This window comes from Balaenoptera ricei, chromosome 14, assembly GCF_028023285.1.
Source record: "Balaenoptera ricei isolate mBalRic1 chromosome 14, mBalRic1.hap2, whole genome shotgun sequence".
In the NCBI taxonomy this organism is placed as follows: Eukaryota; Metazoa; Chordata; class Mammalia; order Artiodactyla; family Balaenopteridae; genus Balaenoptera; species Balaenoptera ricei.
Window position 1 is genome coordinate 93,716,295 of NC_082652.1, and position 8,889 is coordinate 93,725,183.

An 8,889-nucleotide genomic window follows, 5' to 3' on the forward strand; every position below is an offset into this window, starting at 1 on the left:
CGAGGGCTGGGCTGTCGGGATCATCGAGGCCCTGTGCCCGTCCGCCTTTCCGACTTTCGCAGTAAGCGCTGAGAAAGAGCAGTTCACGCCGGCCCTGTGGATCTGCCCGTGGAGCCGGGAGGGAGCAGCCCGGAAGCTCCCAGACCCGCGGCGTGTGCAGGTGGGGAGGAGGCCGGCCCCAAGTCCTGGTCTCAGCTGCTCCCCCGTCGCTCAAGGGCAGTGGCCCCGTTCCCACTGGCCAAGCCTCCATGGTCACACTGCCTGCCTTGACTTTCTCGAGGGGTTGTCGCAGATGTACATGCAGAGGGCTTAGAAAGTAACCCTGAAGTCTGCGTAGGTGTTGGGTAAATACATGGTTTGTTCGTTCCTTAACATTTGTCTTGAGATCCTTAGTTGCATTCAGAAACCAAGCATTCAGAAACGTGGGAGCACTTTGCTTAAAGGTTAGGCGTTGAGAGGGAGAAATACATAAAAACTGTTTGGACTCACAGCTCCTTTTAGGTTTGCACGGTTCTCAAGATAGTCACACAAAACCCATGCGTGAAACCTAAGAGATGAACCATGGATGTTTCACTACAACACGAAGCTCTGACGTCAACTGTTCTCAAAGTGGGGGTCAAAAGAAGAAACTCAGATATGAAAGGACAAATATTTTACTTTAAAAAGGACATTTCACCGTATTAGTTAATTTACATGCTCATTTATGAATAGCAGAGACATCTTTCTATAGTGTCAGGAAGGATATTTACAAATGTCATGCAAGTACAGGTGAAAAGCTATGTCTGTACTTTGTACATGTTAGTTTTGGTATTTTAAAAAATGCTAACTTCCTTTTCTCTCAATTCCAGCTTTATATATAGAGGTGGATTTGTGTGTGTGTATCAGATATACACATACACCCTGTGTACATACCCCAGATTAAAACAACAATTCAAACTGCCACATGAGTTTTAGAAAAAAAACAAGAGTTTCCACCTTAGGAGCATTTTAGAGAAAAATTAAATATAAGGGAAAAAACCCTTCTTATTAAATTGTGGTATTACAGCTCACCGCATCCTGTTGCAAGGACATCTGACGTGAAGCAGAGCAAAGGTTCCGCTTTCAGGTTCCTGACGATCCGCGAGGGTCACATGTTACCTGCAGTTCAAAATACTTCTGTAAAGAGAACAAACCTCTGTGTCGGTGGAAAAGCTGAATAAGAAGGTGGAAATTATCAGTAGAGAGAAGACATTGTGGGAAATCGTAGGTGTCATCGGCACAACCATATCAAAGAGAGAAAGCCACCCCCAAAATAACCCACACAGAGCCCCGCGCCCGGGACTGATACGGGCTCGGACCCATGACCTCACGGAGGGAAGATAGGATGTGGCTGGGAGGCGGCGGGGCCCCAGGACCCTGTGCTGCGCTCCCTCGCCCGCCGTCAAAGGCCCCTCCACCTCAGCAGCCCTTCCCTGATGTGGTCTTTTTTTATCCATCTGTGAAATGGGACCGTCATGGCTTCCCTACAGGGTTCCTGCCCAGATTGTGTCTGTGGAAGAGAGTGAGGTCTGGGCGTCCACCCTCAGCCGTGTGGACGCTTGTGTGAAGCATCATCTGCCGTGGGGTTCCTGGCCGTCCAGCTTCACGTTGGGCAGCGGCCCGGCTCAGGCCCCGCGGTGCTCAGGGAAGATGCTGGAGGGTGTTTGTGCGTGTGGGGTGGTTCTTGAGTCTGTTCCTAAAAGGGACGAAACGCTGTGACTCCAGCCTGACCTTGCCAGGTGTGGACCGCAGTGGGTCCAGCTGACAGGCTGTCCTCAGGGAGGCTCGTCAGACACCACTGGCCCCCCGTGATGGGCAGGAGCTTCGGCTCCCCTGGTGCGGCCCGTGCCGCTCTCCTGAGGGCTCCCGACAGGGCCAGGCCTCACTCAGAGAGTAGCCATGCCACGGCCTTCGTCTGGGCCCAGACTGTCCAGGACACACCGAGTGATTGCGCCGCCTCCTACCACCCCGGGCGCCCCCTCCGAGGTTCAGGTGCCCCAGTGGGTAGTAGGGGGAAGCCCACTTCTGAGGCTCCTTCCCCTTTTATCTTGTCAAACAGATGTTAATTTTCCTGTGGTCTGCATAACCCTGAGTAACTAAAAGAGGCTCAGCTACTCTGCTACTGCCTTATTACCCCTGAGCACTCCCAATCCCCATCATTATTACTTTCAGGACTCCCTCTCTACCCCCATCATAATTTACCCTCAGGACACGCTCCCAATCCCCTTCATTATTACCCCTCAGGCCTCCCTCCCACCCTCTTCATTATTACCCCTCAGGCCTCCCTCCCAATTCCTGTCATTATTACCCCTCAGGACTCTCTCCCAATCCCCTTCATAATTACCCCTCAGGCCTCCCTCCCAATCCCCTTCATTATTACCCCTCAGGACTCTCTCCCAATGCCTGTCATTATTACCCCTCAGGACTCTCTCCCAATCCCTGTCATTATTACCCCTCAGGCCTCCCTCCCAATCCCTGTCATTATTACCCCTCAGGCCTTCCTCCCAATCCCCTTCATTATTACCCCTCAGGCCTCCCTCCCAATCCCTGTCATTATTACCCCTCAGGACTCTCTCCCAATCCCTGTCATTATTACCCCTCAGGCCTCCTTCCCAATCCCCTTCATTATTACCCCTCAGGCCTTCCTCCCAATTCCTGTCATTATTACCCCTCAGGACTCTCTCCCAGTCCCCTTCATAATTACCCCTCAGGCCTCCCTCCCAATCCCCTTCATTATTACCCCTCAGGACTCTCTCCCAATGCCTGTCATTATTACCCCTCAGGCCTTCCTCCCAATCCCCTTCATTATTACCCCTCAGGCCTCCCTCCCAATCCCTGTCATTATTACCCCTCAGGCCTTCCTCCCAATCCCCTTCATTATTACCCCTCAGGCCTCCCTCCCAATCCCTGTCATTATTACCCCTCAGGACTCTGTCCCAATCCCTGTCATTATTACCCCTCAGGCCTCCTTCCCAATCCCCTTCATTATTACCCCTCAGGCCTTCCTCCCAATCCCCTTCATTATTACCCCTCAGGCCTCCCTCCCAATCCCCTTCATTATTACCCCTCAGGACTCTCTCCCAATCCCTGTCATTATTACCCCTCAGGCCTCCTTCCCAATCCCCTTCATTATTACCCCTCAGGCCTCCCTCCCACCCTCTTCATTATTACCCCTCAGGCCTCCCTCCCAATCCCCTTCATTATTACCCCTCAGGACTCTCTCCCAATCCCTGTCATTATTACCCCTCAGGCCTCCTTCCCAATCCCCTTCATTATTACCCCTCAGGCCTTCCTCCCAATTCCTGTCATTATTACCCCTCAGGACTCTCTCCCAATCCCCTTCATAATTACCCCTCAGGCCTCCCTCCCAATCCCCTTCATTATTACCCCTCAGGACTCTCTCCCAATGCCTGTCATTATTACCCCTCAGGACTCTCTCCCAATCCCTGTCATTATTACCCCTCAGGCCTCCCTCCCAATCCCTGTCATTATTACCCCTCAGGCCTTCCTCCCAATCCCCTTCATTATTACCCCTCAGGCCTCCCTCCCAATCCCTGTCATTATTACCCCTCAGGACTCTCTCCCAATCCCTGTCATTATTACCCCTCAGGCCTCCTTCCCAATCCCCTTCATTATTACCCCTCAGGCCTTCCTCCCAATTCCTGTCATTATTACCCCTCAGGACTCTCTCCCAGTCCCCTTCATAATTACCCCTCAGGCCTCCCTCCCAATCCCCTTCATTATTACCCCTCAGGACTCTCTCCCAATGCCTGTCATTATTACCCCTCAGGCCTTCCTCCCAATCCCCTTCATTATTACCCCTCAGGCCTCCCTCCCAATCCCTGTCATTATTACCCCTCAGGCCTTCCTCCCAATCCCCTTCATTATTACCCCTCAGGCCTCCCTCCCAATCCCTGTCATTATTACCCCTCAGGACTCTGTCCCAATCCCTGTCATTATTACCCCTCAGGCCTCCTTCCCAATCCCCTTCATTATTACCCCTCAGGCCTTCCTCCCAATTCCTGTCATTATTACCCCTCAGGCCTCCCTCCCAATCCCCTTCATTATTACCCCTCAGGACTCTCTCCCAATCCCTGTCATTATTACCCCTCAGGCCTCCTTCCCAATCCCCTTCATTATTACCCCTCAGGCCTCCCTCCCACCCTCTTCATTATTACCCCTCAGGCCTCCCTCCCAATCCCCTTCATTATTACCCCTCAGGACTCTCTCCCAATCCCTGTCATTATTACCCCTCAGGCCTCCTTCCCAATCCCCTTCATTATTACCCCTCAGGCCTTCCTCCCAATTCCTGTCATTATTACCCCTCAGGCCTCCCTCCCAATCCCCTTCATTATTACCCCTCAGGACTCTCTCCCAATTCCTGTCATTATTACCCCTCAGGCCTTCCTCCCAATTCCTGTCATTATTACCCCTCAGGCCTCCTTCCCAATCCCCTTCATTATTACTTCTCAGGTTTCCCTCTCAATCCCCAACATTAGACATTTTTCTACCACCCCTTGCTGGTCTCACTAGAATCAGGTTTCTGCTCTGGGACTTCATTGTCCTAAAACCTGAGTGGGAGGACAAGCCCCAGTTCTGTGTGGTATGATTGAACTTTCACCCCTGCTCTTCATGTGGGACCTTGTTTACCGCTGTTCCCACCGTGAAGTCCCTGCTTTGAGGTTTTGACTGCTAATTTCTCTTCCTGGGTGGAGGTGGCCCCGCCGCCTCCCTTCCCCCTCCCAGCAGCACCTGCCACCCGGTGGGAGGGACTCTGGCCCATGTGTGGCCCCAAACCTTTCGCTTTTCTCAGAACAGGTTAGGAAGCCCCACTGGGCCCACGGCCTAGGCTGCTTTAGGACAAATGAGATGGTGGCCGCGAAAGCACCTTGTAAACCGTCGATTGCTGAGTGAATGAATACAAGGCGAAGGGCTCTGTGGTGCCCGTGCCATCACACCTCGTGTGTGGATTCCCCGCACACACGCCCTGTATCTTTCTAGTACGTTCCACACACTTGGCCTGAGACAGAGACACCCTGCGTGCAGGTGCGGACTGTCCCGACCCAGGCCAATCCCCCAAGGGACTGGGACGTGTGAGTGTTCTTTGTCCGAATGCTCTTTCATGGCGGCGTTCTGCGAGGTGTGGACGGGGCCTGTGCCTCTTAGGGACGCAGAGGCTGGACCCGTGATGTGGAGGAAACGGAGAGGAGCTCTGTCCTGGTGGCCCGAGTCCCGCCGCCCCGCGCCCCGGGCCCCGTCCTGGCCTCCTTGGTGGACGGGGAGCCTCCTGGGCGGGTGAGCACAGTCTCTCCGGTGTTTACCGTGCGAGGCCGGGGCCGGCCGCAGAGGGCGTGTGGTGCACGTCGGGCGGCCGTGTCGGTGCAGGCGTGTCCCCTGCAGGCCGCTGCCCGGCGCCCCCCTGCCCGCGTGCTGGCGGCCCCGCGGGAGGAGCCCGGGTCTGGGGTCTGCAGGGCGGGCTCCTGACTGTGAACCAGGGCCAGCGCGTTCTGTTATCAGTTCCCGTGACACAATTCCTGGTTCCCCCGCTGGGCCTTATTATTGTTATTCTTAAAAATAGTTGGGGGGGGGTGTTGAAAGGCAGTTTAGGGAAGGGAGTGGGCTCGGGAAACGCACTCCACTGATTGCTCCAGGAAGCCGCCCTCGGCTGGGCGGGGGCCCCTGCAGAAACACACGGTTTATCTGGCAGCAGAGGGAGCCCAGGCGGTTCCGTGACGCAAGCACGTCCCCACCTCTGAGCCCTGCGAGCGGTGGTGACAGCCTCTGGGCCGCATTTCCCCATCTGGTGCCGTGATGGGGGGCAGATGTTGTGCAGGCCACTCCCGTGGCCTTTGCCAGCTCCTCTCACTTCCCCTCCGGCTGCCAAAAATCACAGGCCGATCGTGGACACGAACAACGGGACAGACGTGAAGGAAGAGCCCCGAACAAAGGGAGGCCCGGGCCCGGGCGACCAGCCCTCCTCCCCGAGCTGCCCTGGCCTGCCTGACCACGAGGCCACGGAGAGGGGCCCGTGGGGCGTGGACTTCACCGGGGTGCTTCCACTGCGGAGTTTATCTTTTGGTTTTGCAAACCTGTGGGAGCACAGGCTGCGCACCGGCGCCTGGGTCAGTCGTCAGCACCCGAGGCCGAGGCCTGACTGGTCTCTGGGCCTGAGCGGCAGCTCTGGAATCACAGCGCCGGGTCCCGGGCAGCTGTGTCCTGCCGGCTCAGGGCACCTCATCCTCTGGGGACACCTTTTCACAGGCTGAACATACTGACTGATGGAATTTCTGGTGATGTATGTAAGCTCGTGTGCAGAGTCCTGTCTCTCTAATGCTCTCTATTTTTGTTCTCTTGCAGTAAATGAGATAATACGAAACGACCTCTCCAGTACCAACATCCACTCGTAGTCGGCAATTTGGACTCTGAGAAGCTGCGTGGTGTTGATTCGACGGTGACAACTGAGTCAACAGACTGAACTCACACCTGGTACCACTCGGAACTTCCACCTTAGTGAAGGCTTAGATCATTCGTACAAAGAAGTAGCTCAAGGAAGGAAGGAAGGACCACTCCATCTTCTGAAGGAAAGTCATCTCAAGAAGGAAGCGAAGGTGGGTGGGTAGGGGGAGCACAGAAGACAGACCGTGTGATGCTCCCCCGTGACCGCACCCCGACGTGGCAGCCTGACCCCACGCGTACCCTTCAGGCACCCCTGCATTTCATACTGGAAGTGCCTTATTTAAGCAGACCGCAGCAGCAGGGCATCATGGAATTGAGCATTGAACTGGCTACCAGGAGAGTATTTGTAGGAGCAAAAGCTGTAAAGACATTTCGTCATGAGGCTTTATCCTATGTATAAATTAAGAGAATACCGGCGAGCCGGGCATGGTGAGGAAAACCTAACACGTTTCCTACTTTCTTCACCTCTTCCTGGGCTGTAATATACAATTCTGTTGCCTTACTTGGTGCATTTCAGAACTCTTCCAAGGTGTCATCTCAGCTCTTTCATGACTGCCTTCCCTCCCCTGTGTTACTCAAGCCTTAGGGCTGTTCATTATAGCATGTTAGGATTTTGTTTTTAATCTGGCTTCGAACATAGCACAGGTAAGTTGAATAGCACAAGGTAGGTTACTGGACAAAAAAAGAAATCTATCTGTCTCGGGATAGATCTTGCATTTGCATGTGTGTACATATATAGCCATATATTTATGTATGAACATAACGGAGGTGGTGATACTCACTCTTCGCCCAGCAAGGGCGTCCATGTCAGCAATAACCAGTATCCATTCTGGAAAATTCACCTGAGGCTCCAAACCCAGCTTCCCAGCCATTTCCGAGGGGGCGTCACCCAACCCCCAGGAGGTCTGTGTGTTGTCATCTCCTGCAGTTAACCAAGCACTTTAGAAGCCGGGAGAGGTGCGTCCACAATACCGTCTGTTACCAAACGGCAAAATTGGAAAGAAACTATAAATAACGTTACAGAAGGAGTGTAATATATTTGTTCAGCTGTAAGATTATTATTTCACAGAAGCCTTATAACTCTGCTTCATCTAAGGAAACGATAACCAAAAACAGCGTTTAATATGTGGTGACTGTAGTGTGTTTCCAGACTAGTTACTGTTACCAGATAGGTTAGTGTGAGCTTTACTACTGCATTTTGTACCCTTAACAGCTTATTACGCGTTATTGCTAGCAGTGACCTGTCATTTCATGTAACCAAAAAGCATGGTTTAACGAAAACATGTTTAACCTGATAACTGTGCCTTAGGAACTCACGCCCCCCTCCTGGAACTCAGCCGAATCGCGCCCTCGGGGGAGGTGACAGGTCCTGTCACCAGACTCGGCGTTTTGGTGGGGAAAGCGCTCTCCCACAGAAAGAATTATTTTAAAAATATTCTTCTGTACGATCATGTCTTACTTTTTTTTTAAGTCACAGAACCGAAAATCTGAAAGCCATATTTGTAACATTTGCACATTACTGTGAAGAGCTGAAGATATATGGCTTCGTGTACATACGACCCTGCCTTCCCGCCTGAAGCCCTGCCCTGCATTTAGCCTCCTAGGAGTTGCATGAGACATTTCTCGGGAGACTGTCCTATGGAAAGGAAGTGTTTGAGACTGTGTTAGCTCTCTTTGTAGTTAGAAAATCGATCCAATAAAGCAGTATTTTTTTGCTGGACAATCTTAGTTTGAGAGTGATTCATTCTGCGCGTGGAAAATCCTTCTCTGTTCTTAAGCGCGTTCTCCGCTGTAGGTCCGTGTACTTCTGTGTCTGTAAGAGGGGCTTCCCGCTGAGCAGTGTGAGGGGCGTCTCTTTCCTCCTTACACGTCGGGGAGGCCGTCAACCTCTCTGCCCAGAGATGGCGGAGGCTGGCGAGGCCTCCCACGCTCACAGGAGACCTGCCATCGCCGTACAGGACGCGCAAGTGGCCGCCTGGCTTTGCCGTCTCCTTCTGCTCCTTGCAGGACCCTCCCTGCCCCTACCCCCACCCCCTGCCTCAGGCTTGGGTGGGAGAATAGCATCTAGTTGTTGATAAAGCCAGGGTGACACCTGGAGCTTCTCCAGGGATGAGTGCCCAGAGTTGTGGAAACAATATTTTGCATTCAGGACTTTCAACAGGCAAGAATTCCTGTTTCTCTGGCCAGAAGGTTTACAGATTGAGGGTAAAATCCTAGAAGAATCTCATCAGCGCAGCTAGCAACCGACTGTCCCAGCTCGTTTCTGTGCCGACGTACTTGAAGGGAACCCGATGATAATGTCCACGGGAGCTTGGGGAATCGGGGGCACACGCAGAGGGCCTGGTGGGGATTGTGGACAAGGTGCCCTCGAGCCCCCAGATCCGGCTGGAGAGCTGGGCCCCAGAGGGAATCCCG

The 8,889-nt window shown here is 53.2% G+C and overlaps 1 protein-coding gene across 4 annotated transcripts in view; it reads left to right on the top strand.

Moving 5' to 3' along the window:
* The window catches only part of NFATC1 (nuclear factor of activated T cells 1), a 102,368-nt gene extending 94,171 nt beyond the window's left edge, over nucleotides 1-8,197 (top strand). For all 4 annotated transcript variants that reach the window (XM_059893743.1, XM_059893745.1, XM_059893746.1 and 1 more), the window contains exon 10: nucleotides 6,376-8,197. In XM_059893743.1, coding sequence (XP_059749726.1) covers nucleotides 6,376-6,425 — 50 coding nt within the window. In that variant the 3' untranslated portion in view covers nucleotides 6,426-8,197. The remainder of the gene's footprint in view (nucleotides 1-6,375) is intronic.
* The last annotated feature ends 692 nt before the right edge of the window (nucleotides 8,198-8,889 follow it).